General features: G+C 38.8%; 1 protein-coding gene across 10 annotated transcripts in view; it reads left to right on the forward strand.

Annotated features, from left to right (window-relative positions):
• DMD (dystrophin) overlaps nt 1-22,936 on the forward strand; it is a gene marked incomplete at its 5' end in the record, with an annotated part of 1,168,120 nt that overhangs the window by 213,231 nt on the left and 931,953 nt on the right. The window contains one exon of one of the 10 annotated variants that reach the window (XM_083855616.1): nt 14,209-14,346. The exons of the other annotated variants lie outside the window; for them this stretch is intronic. Coding sequence (XP_083711742.1) covers nt 14,328-14,346 — 19 coding nt within the window. Of the gene's footprint in view, nt 1-14,208; nt 14,347-22,936 lie in introns of those variants that run through there. 10 annotated transcript variants of the gene reach the window in all.

The following is a 22,936-nucleotide window of genomic DNA, read 5'->3' on the forward strand; positions in this document are numbered from 1 at the left end:
CTATCCCAGGGATGTTCTAACAAGGAGAAATAAAATGAAAAATTGAAAAAAAATCTAAGTTAAACTTTTGGTGATCTCCTTACTCTCTTCATTGCATCTCTTCTGTTTGACTGCAATGAACATCTTTGTGTCACTCCTGTGTGTATCTCAGCCTTGGAGGTAAAGGTTTTACGTAATGAAATTGGCAACAGGGTGAAAAGTTCACTTTTGCCTTCCCAAAAATTTTAAAAACAGTTGTTTTTTTAAAAAAGCCCAGTTAAATGAAATTGAATCCAACTTTTTACCAACTTTTTAGTTTTTCATGAAATCAATTGAAGTAATTGGACTAAGTAATAAAGATACATTTAATTTGAAATATTTTTAGATTACCCATAATTGATTTCAAGACATTGACTGATTGCTGTAAAAGCTTGGTTTTTAGCAGCTGACAAGCTGATGACAAGCATTAATGGATTTTACAATAAAGAATTTGAATTGGAGAAGGAATTTTGTCAGAAGAAAATGCATGTTTCTGTTATAAAAATGCCTGACAGCGAAGATGGATGCTACATGACTGAAAACACCCTGAAAACTAAGTTTGAAACTTTTTGGTAGAAACTATAAGGGCCTATAAGAGCAACCATTTTTTATTGGCGTATTTTTCTCAGGCTTGGCTTCCATTAAATTTGCCCTTTTTGTAGCTACCTGCAGCTGGAGAATTCCAGTCAGATGGGGCTTAGGTACCTGAGGAACTGTCAAATGCTGACATTCAGAGAGACTAAATCCATTTCCCTTCTTTGTCTAGAAGTTCGGTTATCCTCTCAGAGGAGGATATCAAGTTAATCTAGTGCAATCTTCTTTTCACAAAGTCATGATTCGTTTTGTTCCATTTTCCATTCACCTCTATATTTGAAAGCCTCTAACTGAGGCTATATAACAAAACAAATTCAATGAGAAAAATGAAGTGGAGAAATAACTTCAGATAGTACTGTATCTGCAATAGAAATAACTTCAGATAGTACTGTATCTGCAACTGATATATAATCAGCTGTTGTAAATTCAGGCTTTTTTTAGATGTATGTCACATCTGATATACACTTTAATGTAATAGTTTAAGGTATATCTTTAATCTCACATTTGCTACAATTGCTGTGATATACAGAGCAGACAGGCAGAGTTCACAGAATCACAGAACTGTTAGAGTTGTAAGGGACTTCTGGAGATCACCCGGTCCAGCTCCCCAGCAAAGGCAGGATCTACTAGAGCAGGAATGCAGCCAAGTGGGTTTGGAATGTCTCTAGAGAGGGAGACTCCATTACCTCCCTGGGCAGCCTGTTTCATTGCCCTGCAACCACCAATACAAAGAGGTTCTTCCTCATATTGAGGTAGGACTCCTTGTGTTTTAGTTATGGCCTTTGCTCCTCCTCAAGAAGAGTTTGGCACATCTTGGCATCTGCATTTATATGCATTAATGACATCCCCTGTCAGTCTTCTCCTCCTCAGACTGAACATGCCCAGCTCTCCTCACAGGAGAGATGCTACAGAGCCCTCCTCATCATTGTGGCCTCTGCTGGACCCTCTCCAATAGCTCCATGTCTCTCCTGTACCAAGGAGCCCAGCCCTGGACACAGCACTCCAGGTGTGGCCTCCCTGGGGCTGAGCAGAGGGAAAGGATCCCTTTCCCTGACCTGCTGCCCATGCTTTTCCCAGTGCACCCCGTGATCCCATTGGCTCTCCTGGCTGCAATTTGTCAATTTGTCATGGTCAGTTTGTCACCCACCAAGACTTGCTGGTCCTTCTCTGCAGAGCTGCTCTCCAGCAGATCATTCCCAACCTGTGCTGGTACTTGAGGCTGTTCCCCAGATGAAAGACCCTAATCTTGCTGAACCTCATTAGGTTTCTCTCCACCAATCTCTGCAGTCTATGAAGATCCCACTGAACAGCCGCACAGTTAATGCTGTTCTCTTCCTCCTCTCAGGAGGTAGGATGTTAGGGGTTTTAAAGATTTTGCATTAGTTTCTGCCTCAAGCAGGTAAATCTGCTATATAGTAACTTGTTGATCTTTATTTTCATCACTCACACAGTGCAGATAAAAGAATCTTCTTATCAGTAACTGTAGTCTTGGAATATTTGTCATACCAGTGATCAGTAAGTCACTCCTAATATGACTCCTATCAAGTGGATATCAAGCAAATATAATTAAGTATGAAATATTATGAATGTTTAGAAAGATAAAAATTAAGCAATCAAAAAGTGCTTCACAGATTTTTAAAAGTGATGCAAATCACAAAATCATTTAGGCTGGAAAACATCCTGTTCTGGCTTTGGCTGGTGTAAAGTCAGTTTTATTCACAGTGGCTCATATGGGGCTGTGGTTTGGATTTGTACTGAAAACAGAGTTGATAATACAGAGATGTTTTTGTTATGGACGTCTCACTTAAAGAAAGACATAGCTTTGCTGGATCATGTCCAGAGAATGGCAGTGAAGGCTGGTGAAAGGTCTAGAGAGTAAGTCACATGAGGAGCAGCTGAGGAAGTTGGGGGATTTGAGCTAGAGAAGAGGAGGCTCAAGGGAGATCACTGGCGTCCTTCTGGCAGTTGGAGGTGACTCTATTCCACAGTCCTTCCAGGACTTCCTTACCCTTCAGGACTGCCTCCCAAGGCACTCTGTTAACCAGGGTCCTAATTAGCCAAAGTCTGCACTCTCTAAGGTATCGGTTCTGCTGACCCTAGAATTTCCTGTTTGCTGTTTCCAAAACAACCAGCACACCACGCAACAGTCCCTCTCTGTTCCCAAACATGTCCAGCGGAGCACCTTTCCTACCTGACTCCCTCACTGACTGTATCAGGAAGTTTTTTTCCACACAGCCTGGGAAGGTCCTAGACTACTGCTTCTCTGCTGTATTTCTCTATTTTCATCAGATGGATAGAAAATTTAAATCCCTCATGAGAGCAAAGGTTAGAGATTCTGAGACTTCTTTCAGCTGCTTATAGTTCATCTGCCTATTCATCCCATGTGGGTGGTCTGTAGCAGACTCACACCAGAATATCTGCCTTGGTGGCCTTCTTATTCTTACTCATAAACACTCAACCCTGTTGTCACCATCCTCAAGCACTAGACAGTGACAACACTGTCAGTTTTGTTTAAAAAATATTGATGCAGAGATTTGCTCATTTAAAAAAAAAAAAAAAAGACACTATGGCAACATTAGCACAAGGAAAGTACTTTGTGGGAAGAAAATAAACCAACAAAAACCCACAGCAAAAGTTGCTGAGGTGTAACTGCTTCAACGAGACTTGAGAGACAGGACAGATTCCAAGTTCCAAGGGGAGGGATCCCATCTCTACCTGCTAGGAGAAAGCAAACTGTGTTTGATCTAACCAAACCTTTTCATTTTGGTATTTCTACATATCGTTGTTTTGCAAAAATCAATTAGGAAGAGAATGGTTTAATTCGAAGGAAAATGTAAATGCTACCCCTCCGTTTTCTTCAGCACTAAGCAGTCAGATGATACAGAGAGGAAGAGGAGGTTTTCCCCCTGCCTTGTTCTTTAAGGCAAATTAATGAAAGTCAGTTAATGCTCAGAGTCTGCCAGAGGTACTTACAAAACCTGTGTATAATATATGCCTTAGTTTGATGAAGAAAGTGATCTGTAAGAGCCTTTTTTTTTTTTTTTTTTTTTTTTTTTTTTCCTGGTCAATACTTGATAGCTCTTTGGAAAAGAGAAGCTCTTAGATGCTAATATTCCTTAATGCCTGGTGTATTTATTTCGGTAAGAGCTGTCTTGAGATGGGTGGGATTTTTGACAGCTACAGTACACTAAGCATTGATCTACTTAAAAGGGCATCATTTGGTATTCTCAGAGATCTTTGAGGAAGTTTGTTTCTAGTTAAAGTGACATTCTCCCTTCCATTTGCCATTCGATATAAGCGTAGCACAAAGCACTGTGTACAGAGTACAAGTACATAGCTGAGCCTTTGTATTATGGAGAGTGATGACCTGCAGTTCACGTACAAGTTGGAAGGCAAGGGATATACTGAAATGGATAAGAGGGACCAAAAAAAACCTATTTCTTTAATGAGGGGAAGCTGTGCAATTCATTAGTTTGCCTGGGTGCTCTTATGCTGTTGTAATTTAGGTAAGAAGAGAAGTGTGTGAGTGCATGTGAGTGCAGTAATGATCAATCCCTGTCCCCACTGAGCTGGAACATTCCCCCATTCCCCTGAAATCACCAATATCTACACTGCCTGTGCCAGCACAGCAGAGGTATGAAATAGGGAAACATGGTAGGGTTCACAGCTGACAGGGCCACGGACTTGTCCCCTGCTCTCAGGTCACTCAATCCCCCTCTCCCCAGCACCTGCCTGCTGAGTGGGCAGCCAAATGCCATCCCTCCCCAGCAAGGGAAAAAAGAGCAGCTCAAGAGTGGAATGGAGAAGAAGAGAACAAAAGGAAGAGAAGAAAAAGAGCTCTATTTTATTAATTTTCAGTGCAGTTTTCAAGCAGAAAGTTCAACCCAAGAAGCTGGTTGGAGCAGTCCATCAGCATTGTAGCAGTTGTGATTGGAAACTTTCTTCACACCTTTTGACCTACTTACTAGTGAAGATTTATGTGTCCATTCACAGCTACAATCTCATCTTGCTTTTAAAGAATAAAATGCAAGATTGCCCTCTTTACTTTTAGACATTCTTGTTATTGTCGATCAATGAAAAAACTAAAAAAAAAGTTCTGAAATATTTGTGTATGATTAACCATTTATCAAGTTGTCATATAGCTACCTCTGTTTGTTTTCTACTTGCAGAATTGCCCATAGGGCTGGAGAGAGAAGTATTAACAGTTCCTACCTTCAAAAAACTCTACCAAACAAAAAAACAGCTGTAGGCATGTTTTAAACCCCAAGAGTACAATTATGTGCATATATATCCTAGTTTAAGCTCAAAATGGCTATGAAAGTGAAACTCCTTCTGTTAGTTGTTTATTTTGCTGTATCTTAATTGTACTGTATGTGCAGAAGTTATCTCAGCAGTCACATTTGGTGAGGCATTACCACATTTCATAGAGGATTAATAAAGATACATCCAAGAGTCGATACATTTGACAATTACAATATTATAAGAAAAACTCCATAAAAAAAGAATGTCTCGTAACAAAGTTTTAGGCTTGTGATGTTTTGGCTGTCTAATTTTAAATATGCTTACTCCAGTTGATCAACTCCAAAATGCTACTTCTCAATCTAGACTTTTGTCAAAAAAAGTGAGACTTCATTAATTAGAGTGAAAGTCAACTTGAAGATTAAATGGACCTCTATCCTTCTTAGGCTATTTAGAAATTATATAACAACTATTCTGTTAATTCACTGAATATTGCAGAGGAGTAAAGACAAGAGCCAAGGTCAAGTGGAAACAGCAATGAAGCTGATTCCTCAGGGTTCAAAGGGACCTTTAAGATTAGACTGATTTTTCTCTAACACTTCTTGTAGCTCTGTTACCACACACATAATTTTGACTTACAACTTTTCTTTCAGGAATCAGGAATTGGATCATGACTTAAAGATCTGGAGAGAACACCAAACCCAGAAATATTTCTTTGGAATTATTCACACTTAATTTATAGCTGTTACTCTGAACAAGTCCAGCCTCCTCTTGTTAACATTATTTCTTCCTTATTATTTCTTTTGCTGTGTTGTTGGCTGCCCTTTATTACTGATTTCTTTCAACATGGATATTTTCAGACAGGAATTTCTTGTTAATTTGGATAAAATAGTAAGCAATCAAAAACGGTCAAAATAAGATATGTCTCCAACTTTGTCTTTTGCTATTGAGGAGGTCCAGCTAAACCGGAGGGGTCACAGCGTAAGATCAAAGTTTCAATGATTGTTAAAATGATAGAATTCATTACTATGTGCATAATTCCATAGTTTTAATTTAAGGATAAGTAGTATTCAACAAATTGGAAGTAAACATTCCTAGAATCACAGAAAGTTTAAGGTTTCAAGATTACCAAGTCCAGTTCTCAAACTTGGACCACCACCACGTTTACCATAAACCATGTCTGTCCATGCCATATCCACATGTTTTTTGAACAGTTCCATGGATAGTGATTCTACCACTCCCCTGGAAAGTCAAATCCAATGCTTTACAAACCTTTTTGTGAAGAATTTTTTCCTAATGTCCAATCTAAATCCTCCCTAGTACAGGTTGAGGCTCTTTCCTTTAACCCTGTCACGTATTGCCTGAGGGAAAAGACCAATTCCCACCTCACTACAAACTCCTCAGCCTCCTTTCCTCCAGGCTAAACAACCTCAGCTGCTCCTCATCAGAGGTGTTCTTCAGACCCTTTCCCAGCTCCATTGCCATTCTCTGGACAGGCTCCAGTGTCTCAATGTCTTTTCTGTAGTGAGAGCCCCAAAACTGAGCCTAGTATTGAAGGTCCAGCCTCTGCAGTATAAAAAAATAACTGCTCCCATCTTTTGGATAGGGAAAAAAGCCCCAAACTCACAAACTAAAACAAAAGCAAGATGAAAATGTACCTTGATAATGCAGATGACCTTCTGGTTGTGTTCTTTCATGAGCTCTTTTGAGCTTGGATTCAGGTCCAGTGTAATTGTAACTAAAGTGATGAAGGTTTTGTGTATTTTTCAGTCCATGTCTCAGATGTTATGTCAGTTCATGTTATCATTCTGAACATTTGCTACTTTCTTTCTGCATGCAGACTCAGGAATGTTTAATTAACTGGGATCAAAACAAGAGATCTCTGACAAGCATTATAGAGCAAATTATTGTGTAATTCCTGTGACATTTTGAAGGTTGGGAGTAAGGGAGGGGAGCAGTAAGTAGGGACAGTATTGAACACCATAACTCATTCTGTTTGGAAACCTCATATTTATTGCTCTGTCAAGCAATTACCAGCAAGTCCAAGAGAGCAATTCAATTTACACTGATCTTAGTGGTCAGTTTAATTGAATTAGACCTTATCAGTGAGGTGTATGTTAAGAAGGTTTTGGTTTACTGCAGACTAGAATTATTGCTGCAAATTTGACCATATAAGGTTTCAAAAGACAAGCAATCTGGGGCTTCATACATGAGAGAGATAACATGGAATAAAATGGTCAAGACAAACTGTGATTTAGGTTTAAATCCAGAATGGGTCAGTAATTTGTTGCTGGGGTGTCCTACTCACCACTTTTTGTGTATCTTTGATTTTGCTTTTGGAGATATTTTTTGTTTCATTTTGGTTTTGTTTCTCATGTTTTGTTTATGTGTTCATTTTTCTTTTTTGCACTCAGGGCACAGTTGTGGGACCAGTCATGGCGCTAGTCAAAGAAAACCAGAATATATACTGAAGCAAACACACATTTCCTGGATGTAAATAATATTTTTTGTTACAATAGTATCTTTTTTCTTCTTTAATAAGTGAGTTTGACCAAATAAGCCTTTCTAAGAACTGAATATAAATGTTCTAATTGTCTTGTAGACAGCACAATTTTTATTAGGGTAAAAGCACACCATACAATGGCAATATAAAATAAACAGGACTTTCAGGCAGATGAATACAATCAGAAGACTAGGAGAAGAAACCAAGACCAAAAATCAGGAAGGAAATAAAGGGCTCTGTATTTCCAAAGACATACAGAAAAAAAAAAAAAAAAGTTATATGCTGAATTTTAGGGAGAAAATAATGTACTTTTCTTGATTGAGTTGTACTGGATTTACAGCTTGAGATATGGGGAGATGTGGGGAGTTGTGGAAAAGGAGGCCCAGCCATCAAGGCTTCCCAAGGATGTGTGCAACACAAGCCCATCTTTGTGAGGGATCTGGCTTAACACTCACCTTGCCAAAGCCATTTAGTTGAAATCAAATCCTGACATAGTCTGAGAGCTCTCAAAACCCCTTTTCGTGATTGCTGCTACAAGACCCTGGGCAGAGGAAAGCAGTGAAGGGGCAGCATGTGAAGGACAGGGTGGTGTGGATTCTGCGAGGTCTGCGGAGGGTGAGGTGTTGACTTCACCTGGAAACTGCTCCCAAATGCTTCTCTGCAGTGCTGAAAGGGAAAAATAAATGTCACTGGAGCAAAAGTTAAGACAGGAACTGAGGTGCAGGAGAGGAGAGTGACAACAGGGTCTGCCCTGCAGAAGTCTGGGGATCTCTGCCAGATATGGCAGCAGAAAAGCCTCACAAGAGAATGCAGGGGCTGGAATACTTTGCCTAATTCTTACTATATAACTTGCCTAATTATGACGTTATCCAGACTCCACAGAAACATCATTTTCCAGAAAATTGTGATTACAAAGTTTCCCCGTGAAGTTGCAGTTTATAAAATTATCAGAGATCATTACATCCAGCAAACAGCATTTGGATCTCAAGATTTTCTGACAGTTTTCTGTAGATAAGGTTGACTTCTTTGGTAGTTCAGTACCCTGGGAAGTCTGATTGGTCTTTGAGAGAGGGTTTGCATGAAGATAAGGATTTTAATAATGTTTCTTTTACTTTATCACAATGCCAGCTGAAAATTGGACAAGCTTCAGTATGTTATGCTATATCTGATAATATCTTCAGTGCCTATGTGTGCAGTTTAAATTCTGTATGTATAGTCTTCCAGAGCAGAAACTGGTTTTTATCTCCATTCAAGCAAGTAGTCATCAAACTGCTACAGTAAAAACAGTCCTTGAATAACACTGAGAAACTGAGTCAGAATGCATGCAATTATAATGGTGAAGTAATTTTGGAAGGAATTAGCATCTAACAGATCTTTATTGCACCTTAAATTTTAGTTATATTACTTGGGGAAACATCCCTGATTCCACAGATTTATTCCTCATATATCTATACATTACTTTTCAGACAGATTATAGTGGGCAGTGCAGTAATGGCTCACTGACACATAACACCTATCATCATCCAACTCAGGATAGATAAAAACCTTTCCAACAGATAAGTTATTTTTTTATGCTTTATTAAAACTGTGTGGCAAAACTTACACCTTTGATTTCCTTACCTAATGAGGCAGTACTTTACTATCTCAAACAAGACATTAGACTGAATAGACACATTTGGGTTAATCTTACATAGAATATCATCAGGTAGTCCAAGCTGTGAATGTATAAAGGAATTGAAAATAGAAAAATTGCAGCCACTTGATATAAGGAGATATATTTTTGCCTCATTTGAGATGTTTTCAGGCCTTCAAGTATGAAACAACCATAATGATCTTCTTTTTCCCCTCTCATACCTTCCTTTTTGGAAAAAAAGTCAAAAATTCATTATAACTTGTAACTTTTAAGAAAACACTGTTTTAAAAGCTGTGTGATTGCTTGGCTGTTGTCACTTGAAAACACTGGCAAGAAAAAGGGTGAGAAAGAAGTACAAAAATGGGGGAGCAGGTTGATGAAAAATTTGTGGGTCAAAAATATATTCACACCCACTCCAAACCTTGAAATAAAAGAATATATTAAAATTCCGTATATCTACACACACACATTCTCTCTATAGGAATATATTTGAAGTATTCAAAAGTGTGAGAAAATACATGATAAGACAGAAAATGTGCCTACATTTACAGGAAAATAAAGGAAAATGCTCAGAATGATCAGTAAGGCTTCTTGAGCCCAGCAAGAATGAACAGCTATGTCCCTCCATAATGTGACACTAACTAGAGTAGATGTTGACTTTAAATCTTGAAGCAAAATCGATTTCTAGTGAAGTTTTGCCTTTGACCTCAGCAAAATCAGGATTTTTCCTGTTGTTTTAGGAAATTATTCTTTCTGAAAGCCTTTTAGGTTTTTTATTTGTTTGTTTGTTTGTTTTTGTTTGTTTGTTTTTTTCCCTCTAGCTATTCTTTTTATAATCCCAGATTATCAAATGTCATTCCAGTGAGGAAAACATGTATCTATCTGCATAAAGCTCATTCAGTAGTAACAGCTCTCATCTACAGAAGAGCATATAGGTTTCCTCATAGAAGGCTCCTTCTCAACAAGCAGTTTGTAAGGACTACTTATACTCTGTGTATAAACTCTGGGGGTTTTTTTGGTCTTTCAAAAACATGAAAGTATCTCTCTTGTGTTCCAAATTATTTAGGCAGACAAAGATAAACAAGGTCTGTGCTCTGATACCAAACCACCCACATGGCATTTACTTTTCATTGGCTGAATTCCCAGATTCTGTTTCCTCAGTGGATATATAGCACAGGTGCTCCATGTAACACTCTCCTTCTCCATGTCAGCCCTTTTTGTTAGTGGTGGATATAGAAGCTTCAGCAACGTGGGAAGAAGGAAGAGACTGGTGGCAAGGTGTGAAGCTGGTGAAGGCATTTAGGTAAGGCAGGAGGGATGGTCCTTGAGAGCTCCAAGCAGTTTTTCCAGCCCCTGAGGTGGATGGGTGTTGGAGAATGAGAGTTGGTGTTCCTAAGATGCAACTCTCCATAGCACCTTGTCACTAGTGGGGTTCTGCAGGACTCCACCCTCAGCCTGTATCTTTAAAATGTCCTTTAACACAGGACAGGAAGGGATGCTGAGCAAGTTTGCAGGTGATACAAAATTGGAGGAGCTGTTGACTCCCTTGGAAGGCAGGGGGGCCCTGCAGAGAGATCTCGACAAAGGAGAGGCCAGGGCAGTCACCAACCATGGGAAACTCAACCAGGGAAAGTGCTGGATCCTGCACCTGGGATGGGGCAACCCTGGATGTACAGACAGACTGGGGAATGAGAGGCTGGAAAGCAGAACCAGGGAAAGGGACCTGGGGGTTCTGGTGGGTGGAAAGTTGAATCTGAGCCAGCAGTGCCCTGGCAGCCAGGAGGGCCAAGCGTGTCCTGGGGGCATCAGGCCCAGCATGGCCAGCCGGGCAAGGGAGGGGATTGTCCCCTCTGCTCTGCTCTGGGGCAGCCTCACCTCCAGTGCTGGGGGCAGTTTTGGGTGCCAAAATATAATAAAGACATTAAGCTGTTAAAGAACATCCAAAGGAGGGCAATGAGGATGGAGAAGGGTCCTTGAGGTGAAGCTGTGTGAGGAGGGGCTGATGTGCCTTGGTCTGTTCAGCCTGGAGGAGACTGAGGGGGAGACCTCACTGCAGTTACAACTTCCCTGTGAGGGGAAGAGCAGGGGCAGGCACTGATCTCTGCTCTGTGGTGACAGTGACAGGACCTGAAAGAATGGCCTGAAGTTGTGTCAGGGGATGTTTACGATGAGTATCAGGAAAAGTTAGGAGGTTGGGCACTGAACAGGCTCCCCAGGGCAGTGGTTACAGCACCAGCCTGACAGAGCTCAAAGAGCATTTGGACAATGCTCTCAGGCATGTGGTGTGATTCTTGAGGCATGCATGGCCAGGAATTGGACTCAATGGATCTTGTGGGTCCCTTGCAACTCAGAACATCCTGTGATTTTAGGAGTCCCATACTGGGGAAAGAATCAGAAGCCAAGCTGTGGGGTATGATTTTAGACTTGTCTCACCAGATGAGGAGCATTTCATGCATGATATGAAGGGTTGTGTGTGTACTCCTTTTGGCTGTGACTGAAAAGAAAGGTGTGGACTTTCTTGCCATTAGTCCAGGTAGAGTTACAATCTGTAAGCAATCTTTAAAATACATTGTCTCCTTTCACAGAAAGCACTTAAGTTTTGAATAGCAATAATTTTGAGGTTTAAGGGTACCTAAGCTGTGGTGCTTGGACATTTAGAGGTATTTTTGCTCACATCACCTAATAATTCCCCTCCTGTGGAGCTTAGGAAAAAAAAAGGAACAGAAATGGTTTTGATAAATGCCAAACAAACATAAAAAATGAAAAATTATTGTTTCTATTGAATTAGTGTTTTGACAAGGTTATTGCAACATGAGGCCTGTCCTGTCATGGCTGTGGGGCAAACATACAGAGGAGAGATGGAGGCAACTGCCCTTTGCAGTGCACGCCTGCCCTACTGCAGAGTGATGGAATACGATTAGGAAATCAAGCAATGTTCTCTGGCTCATGCTGAACTCCTCTATGCTCTCTAACCATTATTTTGTTGTTACTTATTAATTTATGTTACTGAGTGTGTTTGCTGTGTTTTTACCGTCTTTTATTTCTTGTTTGCTTTTCATGCTTATGTCACATTTGTCAAAGTTTTTAAGGCCTTGGGAATAGATGTTGTGGTCCTATATTTCTAGACCACCTTTTTCTCCAAGACATGATTGCAACAGAGGTTTCCCTGTTATCAGAGTTACAATGAGTAAATCTCTATATTGTGGAGATGATTATAGCAACCCTATTCCTTATTAACTTTACTGTGTTGTGCTAGTGTTTGCTATCATATACATGCTCAGTCATGCACAGTTTCTGCTAAATTTTGTTTGAATAAGAGGAGAAAGAGAAAGAAAACATGTGACCTGTTTTGCTTATCAAGCAGGTTTGAAATTATATTTCTGAGCCTTCCAGACACATGGCAACTCCATATTCTGTAGTGAGGAGTGCTCAGCTCTGCTGTAGGCATCGAGGCATTCCCCATGCTGTAAATTGCAGGGAGAGCACATCTAGATGCTCTGTTATCTTGTACATTCAATTAAAAAAGTTTTAGCTGTTGTCCTCCCATAAATGACTCAGTAGTTCTAGAGGTTTGATCTAACAAGTTTAACTGAAAATTACTTTCAAGTAGCCTTCTAGTCTGTTGTCATAGAGATGGTAAGTCTTGATTCAGCATAGAACCCTGAATAGGACATGAAATGACCTCAAGTTTCAGTTGACTGGATTGTTACAGTGAATGAAGAGATGCTGTTTCTTTGGATGACAAATACAAAGCTTTAGCTTTTGTTAGGAGACTGCTGTATAGCTTGTGATAATTCGTTTTAAATTGGGTGTGATGTCAAAGGAATACTAATTCATATTATTTTTTAAAATACAGATTCCAAGGTACATAATAACTCTATTTGCACTGCTACAAAAGACACTTTTGCTTAGCTATTAAATCGCCAGGCTTTAGAGATATTCACAGTGTTTAAATATGTACCACAGTGTCCTGGAATGGAGTGGTCCTCCACATTTCCTATCTCCACATCTCCTGCCTCTTTACTTGTCATGGTTTTATGTGGCTGATGTCTGACAGACTACAGCCTAACTGTGCTCTACAGCCTACTTAAAATTCTCGTGTAAATTTTCTCTTTTCCCATTGCTTTTTCTCAACAAATGTTTTTAGACTATCCAGTTAACTATTAAAGGAAATTTTTAATTAATTCCGACATAGTCTCTAAACTGGGATTAGAAGAGATTTACAGGAAAATAACAGTTAATAACATAGTAATCAGGTTAACTGGAATAATCAGGACAAAAAGAGGAAGATTCTTTTGTCTGTGCCATCCTCCCTACTTTTTAAAATTTTAAAAATAATTTAAAAAGTTAACAAACCAACATAACCCAAAGAAACCTTTCAGGCTTACAGCAAGCATGCTTGTTGAAAGGCACATTATGTTGAAGTTGGTTGTGGTAATACATATTGTACTTATCCTTCCTGTCTTTTGGTTTACAGAAGAAGAAACAGGAGGGGAAGGAAATCATACCTTTTCTACTTTATTTGCTGACTAGATCTAGGGAAGAATATAGTGCAGATGCATATATACTGTTACATATGAAAGAGATACAAACTGGTTTTTGGGAAAGAATACACAAAAATAAAAAAGACTGCACTGAAAAGCAGTTCCTGCTTGATGAAGTAGGTAGCCTTTTTTTTTTTTTTTTTTTTTTTTTTTTTTTTTTTTTTTTTTTCTTTTTTTTTTTTTTTTTTTTTCTTTTCTTTTCTTTCTTAGGGACTTTAAGCTTATTTGAATAGGATTGTAAAAGCAGGAAGCATAATCTCTCTCTCAGACAGGCGAAGGCTGTACTCCAGTGTTCAAAAGAAAAGCAGACAGAAACAGAAGTGCTTCCAAAATATTGCTGCTACCTTGCCCTGTGTCCCCGGAGTGCCGCTGCCCTGCTTCTGCAGCCTGCCCTCCAGAAATCCGGGGTGAGCGAGGAGGGCCGCTACTGCTGGGGAAACTAAGATTACTGATTAGGAGAGAACATAATCAGGTAGATTGAGCCTGTGGAGGGAGAAACCATTGCAGCGGGGAGGGAGGGAGCGCAGCACACGCTGGCAGTGTACCTTGGCAGAGCACCTCGCTGCTGTTTAAGAAAGCAAAATTGGCTGCGATTCTCCCGTCGGCTTCTGAGAAGGAGGTGCTCTTTGAGTGCCCGTGAAACTGGAGGGGGATTGCAGGCGTGCCTTACCTGCGCCTGGCAATGAGTCTCCCTCCAGGTTTCTCCGACTTTGGAGAATGTGTTAGACAGAAGTACCCACGGGGAAATCCACTGAGCGCTTCCCCACGAAGGTAGCGAGACACCGCAGTGCCGGCAATGCCTGGGGATGCCTCGGGTGAGTACCGGCTGTAAATGAATACCAGGAGTATTCAAAAGAGTGAAGAGCGGCAGGAGCGCGACCCTAAAGAAAGCATTTAGGTCAGTGGGCTGCCTGCCGGGGCTCTGGGGCTCCGGGCGCTGCCTGCTGCCCTCGGGGGCTCGGGGAAGTTCCCCTGCCAGGGCTGAGAACTTGGGGGCGAGTGGGGCTGGTGAGAGGCCACTGACCCCCCCCCCCCGACCCCGCCGGGCATCCGCTCCCTCCTGCCACACTGCCCTGCCTTGCGTAACTTTTGCTTTTAAATCTGGTCCAAGCCTGCGTGGAGAGTATCAACAGGGCGGTAATAAAGACAGGGAAACAAAGTTACTTTTGCATCTAGCAAGTCACCGATTAGGGTAAACAGATTTATGATTTCCCCCCCCCGCCCCCGCCGATGGGAGGGAAAAGTGCGATGTGTTCGATGGCAATACAGGAGGGTTGGCACAGTTATGGGTAATAGATGTTAGCTGATCAAAGCTAACATCTATTTAATTGTTTTGCTAAATGAGCTTCTCATTATAAAGGCGGTGGAAAGATGCGAAGTTTACTGCAAACAAATTTGGACGTGGTCAAATGAATTACTCAACTGATGATATAGAAATAGCTCGGAAACTGGGCCATCGGGCAAAAACAACCTTGCGTTCAGTCTAGGATAATTGCATGGACATGTCTACAGAGGATTGCTACTGAAAAGTAGCTAAAGTAACTTCATATCTTTCAAGACTTTTGGAAATAGATCTTGAGAGAATATTTGGCTGTATATATGTAATACAATGCTCCACTTGAGTAAAAAAAAAAAAATCTTATTTTCTGTTATAAATAAGTACCTTGATGCATTGTAACAAGTTTTATTCTATTCTCCCTCCTAAAAATGAAGGGGAAAATATGTATTTTCTCTGAAGCAAGCATTATTCTTCATGTCTCATGCAGGAAAAACCAGATTTTTGCAATGGTTCAAAGTTGAAATATCTTCAGGGTATTTCAAAATTAATTTTGTTTTCTATTTCTGTGTTTTGCATCCTTTCATAACTTGAAGGCATAAAAAGATGGTTGCTCCATTATAAGAATGTGTAGTATTTTCATATTGTCTGTTTCTATAAATCCATCACTATTAGGGTGATTCAAATATCATTTCCTGCTATTAAATAGTTTTAATTAATCTTGTCTCTTAAAGAGAAGAAAAAGTTTTGGTTTTAGTTCTATTTCAACATTTGTGCTTTATTCATAACACACATCTCTGTGGAAACTACAGAGACCAGTTAATGGTTTATGAGTTCAAGCTGAGCTGAATATAGCTAAGCTCTGTCTTGCTTGACATTTCATCAAAAGCTTTGTTGATTTGCAATGTTTATGGACGTACTTATTGAACCTTCACAGCTTGAACTATGCCACCAAGCTTGTTGACATTGCTGAGTTTATCTCTTGGTACTTTCCCAATCTCAGAAGAAAAGTTTAGAGCAAATGAGTTATAATAAACTTGTCACAGTTCATAAAATATGCAGTTAGGACAATGAAGTTGATCTTCTTGTTCATTGATCGTGATACATTAGAGAAATCTGAGTAGGCAAACACAATCTCATCTGGGTAGGTGAGTGTGTGTCCTTTGCCTTTATACTAAGATTTGACTGTAACCTCTTAAGAGCTTTAAAAAATAGCTCATAAAAGAACAAATATTTTCTGTCCATGACACTACTTGTATTTCAAAACGAAATCTGGCTGGTTTGCAGCATGAAATAACATGTTTATTGTTCTTTCATATAGATCTTACTTTGTGAGGAATGATATATCAAATGAGCAAACAACAAACTAAATCAGGAGCTCATAAATACCATAAAAATCATTCAGCTTTTAACAGTGAGAGCATCCCATGCTCTGTGCTACACTTCAGAACATCCTGTCTGCACAACCTCTATTTTTAGCCAATAAGATATATCTTGCTATATAATCTACTACTGTTCCTGGATCAACAGTGCACATTATCATGGTTTCAGACACTTCTCTGTGTAACTTGAACAGAAATAGATCAAAGGTAATTCAGCTGCCTGGTGTCTCAGCAAAAGCAGGAGAAATCTATGCACTATTTATTCAACAACAGTGAAATGGATGGCTTAAGTTATGGATTTGTTTTTACTTTTCTTTTTTGGCTGCATGGGAAGTTATTTTCCCATGTGAATATTGCCATAGCTGCTTTTAACTGGGTTGGCATAGTTGTTCCTTCTCCTTTTAGAACTCTGGATACGCAACCAGTTATAAACATCCGAAAGGGAAACTGGATATTAAAAAAGAAGAGAGTTTTTTCATGTAGTTGGATGGACTTTGGGCTCTTGATTCCTTTTTAACAATGAATGCATAAAGACTTTATGTTTTTCAAATAAAAAGTAATTGCTTATTGATTTTTGAATGTGAATTGTATTCTAAGGTTTCAATAAGTAAAAAAAGGAAATGTAGAAATATGCTTGGGGCAATATTTGCTTGGCCTAACTCCTGCTGTGCTATGTAGCCTGCTGATATTACCTGGGTAGACTTACTAGGCTCAAATATCTAGGTAATAACCTCTTTCAGCCAGCAAGTCCAAGCAAGAAATCAACATTGATATCTTGTTTCCTGAACTGCAGATGCATTAGTAGATTAGCCTCCTAACTTGAATAATTGAATTGGGAAGGTCAGAAAAGCCTCCATATGTTTATTGGAATATTTCTATGAATAAGTTCAAGGTGTTTCTGTCTGATTGAAACACACTTGTGCAAGTAGTTACAGAAAATACCAATCAGCCATTGTGGTCACATACAACTCCTTAACTCTGTGGAAAATGAAACATACTTTGTAGAGAGCCTTTAAATTAGTGAGAATTCATCATCAGAAATTCTGAAGTTGATTGCGTGCTGTGTGCATGGAAGGGTCAGCTGGGAGAATCTACAGAAACCCAGAACTGCATGAAATATCTAAAAGTATTTGAATATATGTTGTAGGATTGTATCTTTTATACCGGTATTTCTTATTTACTTTCTATTTATCAGGCTGCTCTATTCTTAGTCCATTTGTCAGCCTGACTTGTGGATTTTATTTACTTTTTTTTTTTTTTTTTTTTTGAGTAGCAGCATCTTTTGGGCTATTTTCCTTTCCATGTAAGAATTCACCAAGAAGAAAGTCAAGCACGTGCTTTAAGTGTTGTCTGAGCTGACTCTTGTACATTGGCCACTTTTGTCTATGTAAAAGGTTCTTAGTTTGGACTTGTTAGACTATAGGACCAGTCTTTCCTATCTGAAGTTGTCTTGTGATCACACAAACTATTGGGATTAAGGGCAATATTAGATTCCCAATAAAATTTCCAACAATCTTCTGTAAAAATATACTGTTAAACACCCACATTTATCAAATGTGGAACATTGAACAGAGTGAGTCTTAAACTTAGATAGTCTTGAGAGGTAATTTAAAAGGAAAAAAACAAAAAGAATTTCTACATTACTTTAGTTTTATTAAGCTAATCTTAAACAATTATTCTTTAAATTATCATAAATGTATAATTCTCAAATGCACTGTTCAGCTTTGTTCACAACTCAGCCCTGAATTTTTAAGGTACTTGATGTGTTCAACAACCACTTATTTTGTGGCAGATGGAGAGTATCTCTTTGAATACTCATCACAGGAATAACTCTTCCTACCAACTGAAAGGGAATTTGCTGTAAGCATTCCAAGATGTGTTTTAGTCCAGTTTAATAGCTAAATATAGTGATGAGAGATGCAAATAGAGTTTCAGGAGAAAATATTGTGTGTTTTGAAGTCTAAACCCCATGCAGAGAATAGTACATCCATTCCAAGAAGAAAATTTTAAAGAAAAGATTATATGGCATGTTAGAAAGCATCAGTTCAGATAGTCATGTCATAAAGACAAGCAGAGTCAGTGAAGAGCTTGGGTGAAAGGCTTTTGTATCACTACTGAACTAGCTTCTTCAAGATTGTGATGGAAAGGTCAAACTATCATTTTATAATTGAAAAGTAAGAGAAAGTCCAGAATATACTTCAGTTTTTGTTTTCTTCCTCTTGAAATTTTTTATACACACAGAAACATGTTTAAGAAATTCACTTCCATTTTTAAAAAGAAATGCACTTTCATGGGCGTATTTAGGAGAATATAGAATGATGCTGATAATGCATAATGACTTTAGTCTTAGTTGAGGGAAATAAAAGCACTTTCTGCAATCTTTTATTTCTTGCAGATAAAACTTAACCAGCCTAACAGAATCAGTGGACTATTGTCTGCCTTTTTCAGAGGAAGTTGAGGGATAACGGGGAGGAAGCAAAATTCTTGAGGCAAATGTGCAATAAAATTATCAATATAAATAACAAGAAACCTCAAAACTGAACCAATAGCTTCTCTAACTTTTTTGACAGAGATAACTATATTCAGTCAATTTACCATCATGCCAGTTTTACACTATTGTAGTGAATAAAGGTATAAGTTCTGTTTTGTGCAGTGTTTAAAATATAAACACTTCAGGCAGAGGCTATTCTTTCTGCTTGTTTTGTATTGTGTAGATCAGGAGACATCAAGCTCCCTAAGTGCTTGTAGGGAGTGAAAACATTATGAATAATACAATATACAATTTGAAAAAGAGAGCTTCTTGAAATCCTGCTTCAGGTAAACTGATAAGGATAGAATGGACTGTGACAGCTTGACTATAATAGGTAAAATGAGTGTATCATTTGCTAGGTTGGTAACAAGACAACTTGGTTGTGAATCTGCTGCTGACTAGCCCAAGCATTTCTTTAATATTAAGATTCATTTATTTGCTTAACGAGATAATTTTTATAAAGCTTTTTTTTTTGTCCAATTTCATCATTACCTTTGTCATGTGTGCCCTTAAGTAAAGACTTTCTTCCCCTTTAAAATGTTCTGCTTGTAGACTTTACATAACTGTGCTATATTAATGTCATGGGTTTGAGATTTTTTTTCAGTTCTAAGAGCCATGGCTAGTGAGAGATCTCTTGTACTTCAAGCATAGACTGTATTCCAAGATACAACCTAAAAGTATGCTATTTGTTTAAAAAAAAGTCTCTTTTTTTTCCAGGTCTGGCAAAACCTGTTGATTTTGAGTACACAAACATCAAGCCTCTCTGTTCATTCAGGATTTTGTTCTGACAAGGTAGCATTAGGTCACAGGATACTATGTTTAGAGGCAGGTTTCAGGGTTAATCTCTACATTTATAATATCAGTTAGTTTTGTTTATCTTTTTTTATACGTGCTTCTGGACTGAAACTAACAGGAAAAGATCTGTACATCAGTGAAGAGATAAAAGCCTGTGCCTGTTAGGATTTCCCCCCCCAATCTGGGGATGTCCAAAGATATTCAGAAATGAAGTAAAATGCTCTGTGGTAGAATGGTGTTCTGAATGAGATTGAAGGCACTCATATATTTCAGAGGGAGGGTCTGTGTTTGCTTGATGAAGTGTTTGATTGATGAAGTGTTGCCTGTAGAGAGAAGTATCAATAATTAGTGGAGGTAGGATACAGCTCTTTGGCCCTGGTCACTGGTGACTTGCATCCATGGTTAGAATTCCTGTCTTTTTGAATTATTCAGCTAATTCAGATACTTTGCGTTTACCATTTGCCTGTGCACAACATATTTTGTATACACTGGCTCTTCTAGATTCAAAGCTTTAAGCAAAAATATTAATCTTATTAATTCCTAGTTAAAGTAGTCTGTCTGGTGCCCCTAATCAGACTGTGATCTCCCCTAGCATTTTTTTCAGCCCAGGACTCAGGCAGGCTCTGGCAGCTGCTCTGAACAGCTGTAAATTGGATCATCATTTCAGTGCCTGGTCCAGCTTTTTCCTCTCTTCCCTGTCCTCCCCTGCTCCTTTCCTCAACAAGAGTCTGCATTGAGTGGGCAGTGATGTCTGAGGATGCTCCTCCATTGCCAGCATGTTACAGCTGCCTGCATCCTTCCAGTCTGTGGTTTGGGACAGGTCTTTGCTGCTGGCATGATTGAACTGGAGGGGTGAGATTGGCTGAGGCAGACTAAGAACTTCCCAGAAGTTCCTTGGAGTAATTTGAGCACTCCCAACTTTTCTACTGTTGGCCACAAAGCTTGGTGATCCTCTCATATTCTCCAGGAACAAAAATAAATTTTGTATTAGTATGGGGAGAAAATAATTAACTTTATCCTTCACCTTCTGAAAGGAGAAACTAAATCTTGGTGGTAGTTCTGAGGATCTTTTGAGTCAGCTTGCTCAGCTCTCAGAGCATGGAAGACTTTGAAGCCATATCCAGTTACTTTATTTCTTGTGGCTTTTCCTTTGCCTACAGGGTTGATTTTTCTGAGCAGTGAGTTCCCTAACTTAGTGGAGTCATATTTTATCATCTTGATGAAAATTCCACAATCTTAGAGAGCCTTGCTGCATACTTAATTCAAGCCTTGTTGGTGTGCTGCATTGCACTTAGATCTATGAGTGTCAGGAGAGGTCTGTGATGAAAGGAGATCCAAGGAACAGTGTTCTCAAAGATGTCATTGAGATTGCTGTGGGGTATGTTTGCAATAGAGTGACAAAATAGTCCTTTTACATTTTAATTCTTAACTATTTATGAAGTTCAGATGGCAGAATTTTCTAACATTTTGTACTGGAGTGATGTAACTTGAAATATAATCCTGGGAAATTCTGAGCAAGCTCTTCAGGGTCAAACAACTGAAGTTGTCTGGATTTCCAGCTTGTTTTCTCTTTCAAATGGATTTATACAATTTATTCTCATTTTTTTTTGCCTCATAGCAAAAGGAAAAAGGGAGAGAAATGTCATTTGTGGTAAACGTCCTCTTGAGATCTTTTGAATTATTAAAATACTTGTCAATATTAATCCTTTATAAGTAGAAAGCTTCATCTCCCTTTAACAATACAGTGTATGTGCTTGTGATCTGAAGTGAGACTTGCCAAGTCATCAGATGTATTTTACAGAAGCAGTTAGGAGTACTTTAAAAAATGGTAAAATATTTTTTGGCTATAAGCAATATCTTTCCATCATTATTTGGAAATTATTAAAAATAATTTATTGACAGAGTTAAGAAGAAAAATGGATAAAATTTAGGTCTAGTAGCATGGCTACTAAATTAGAATTGTAAAGGCTACTAATTTAGAATTGTGTTATGAACGTGGATACACAGTACACCATCAGAAAGTGATGCCTCCTCTGAAATCAGCTCTCCTGAAGACCCCCAGGATGCAGTCTCTGGTTTTGGGTTTCCACTTAGACACATGTACTGTAGTAAATCCAGAGCAGGATTGCCTGAGGCTTGGCTGATGGAGGACATGGCATGGGGAAGCTGGGTTTACTCACCCCTCAGAATAAGGATGGGAGGGATTGCCATCTACAACTACCTGGCCAGAGGTTTGGAGAGAAAAGAAAGGCTTCTCAGAGGTGCACAGAAATAGGACAAGAGGCAAAGGATGTGGGTTGGAAAGAGGGAATTTGAGGTCTGGTATAATGAAAACTTGTCCTCAGTTGTTGGTCACGGGAATGGATTGTACAGAGACATTGTGGATCTCCATAGTTGGAGATGGTCAAAACCCAACTGAACACAGCACTGGAAAATCTGCCCTTGCTGACCCTCCTGTGGTGATGGAACTTGGATTGTGGGAGGTCCCTGCCAGACTCAGCTGTTCTGTAGTTCTACGTACAGTGCTTATAGTGAGACTTTAACATTGCACAGGACTCTTTAAATGACACTTGCTTTTTGTTTTGCTTTTTTTAATTTTATGAATGGAGATTCTTAGAAAAAGAATTGTCTCTTTAGGAATCAGATCTATTCCTGGACTGAATGAAGAAAATTATGATAGAAAAATCAAAGAAGATTAAATTTAAATATTCCTGACTGAATCTTCTTATAAAAGTGTAATGACTGTTAATTGGTTTATTTGTTTATTTTTTAAAGATATCAATGACATTTACATTAATGACAAATTTTGAAGCTGAGTTTTAAGAGCTGTTGAAAAGTGGAGAAATAGTTATAAATTATTTTTCAAATTCCATGGTGGCCTATTATGACCACTTTGCACAGGTGGCAAATCTAAATTTCATCAGAGTTTATATAACAGAGGACTGAGCATGTGGAGGTGTGTAGTAAATCTTTATGTGCAGGGTCAGACATCATTAATCTGTTTTATGTTGAACCTTGGGTGCTTAATCCAGATCAGTATCCTGTGCAGAGTAAAATCCAAACGTTTTTGTAAGAAACATGCTTTGAAAAAAATCTGTTACTAAAGTCTTCATCTTTTACTTTTAGTTTCTTAGCAGCTGCTCCTTATTCTACCTAATTGCAGTATAATGGCTTTATGCTGTACCAGATGCTAAAGGGATAACATTTTTCTTTCTTGGATAGTAATGCAGTCTCTATGTTTGGAATTCTGTTTTGTGGTCCTGTTGGTGTCAGACTATGGCACAAACAAACCTCAGGTGCTGGTTTCTGATTTTGTATTAAATAAAACCAAATAACTTAAACTTCCTCAAGAAATAAAAATAAAAGATGTCTCTAATTCACAGAATTTTATAAGTCAATTAATTTATAAGTATTTCAGTCTT

Source organism: Zosterops lateralis (assembly GCF_965231275.1).
Source record: "Zosterops lateralis genome assembly, chromosome: 2".
Lineage (NCBI taxonomy): Eukaryota > Metazoa > Chordata > Aves > Passeriformes > Zosteropidae > Zosterops > Zosterops lateralis.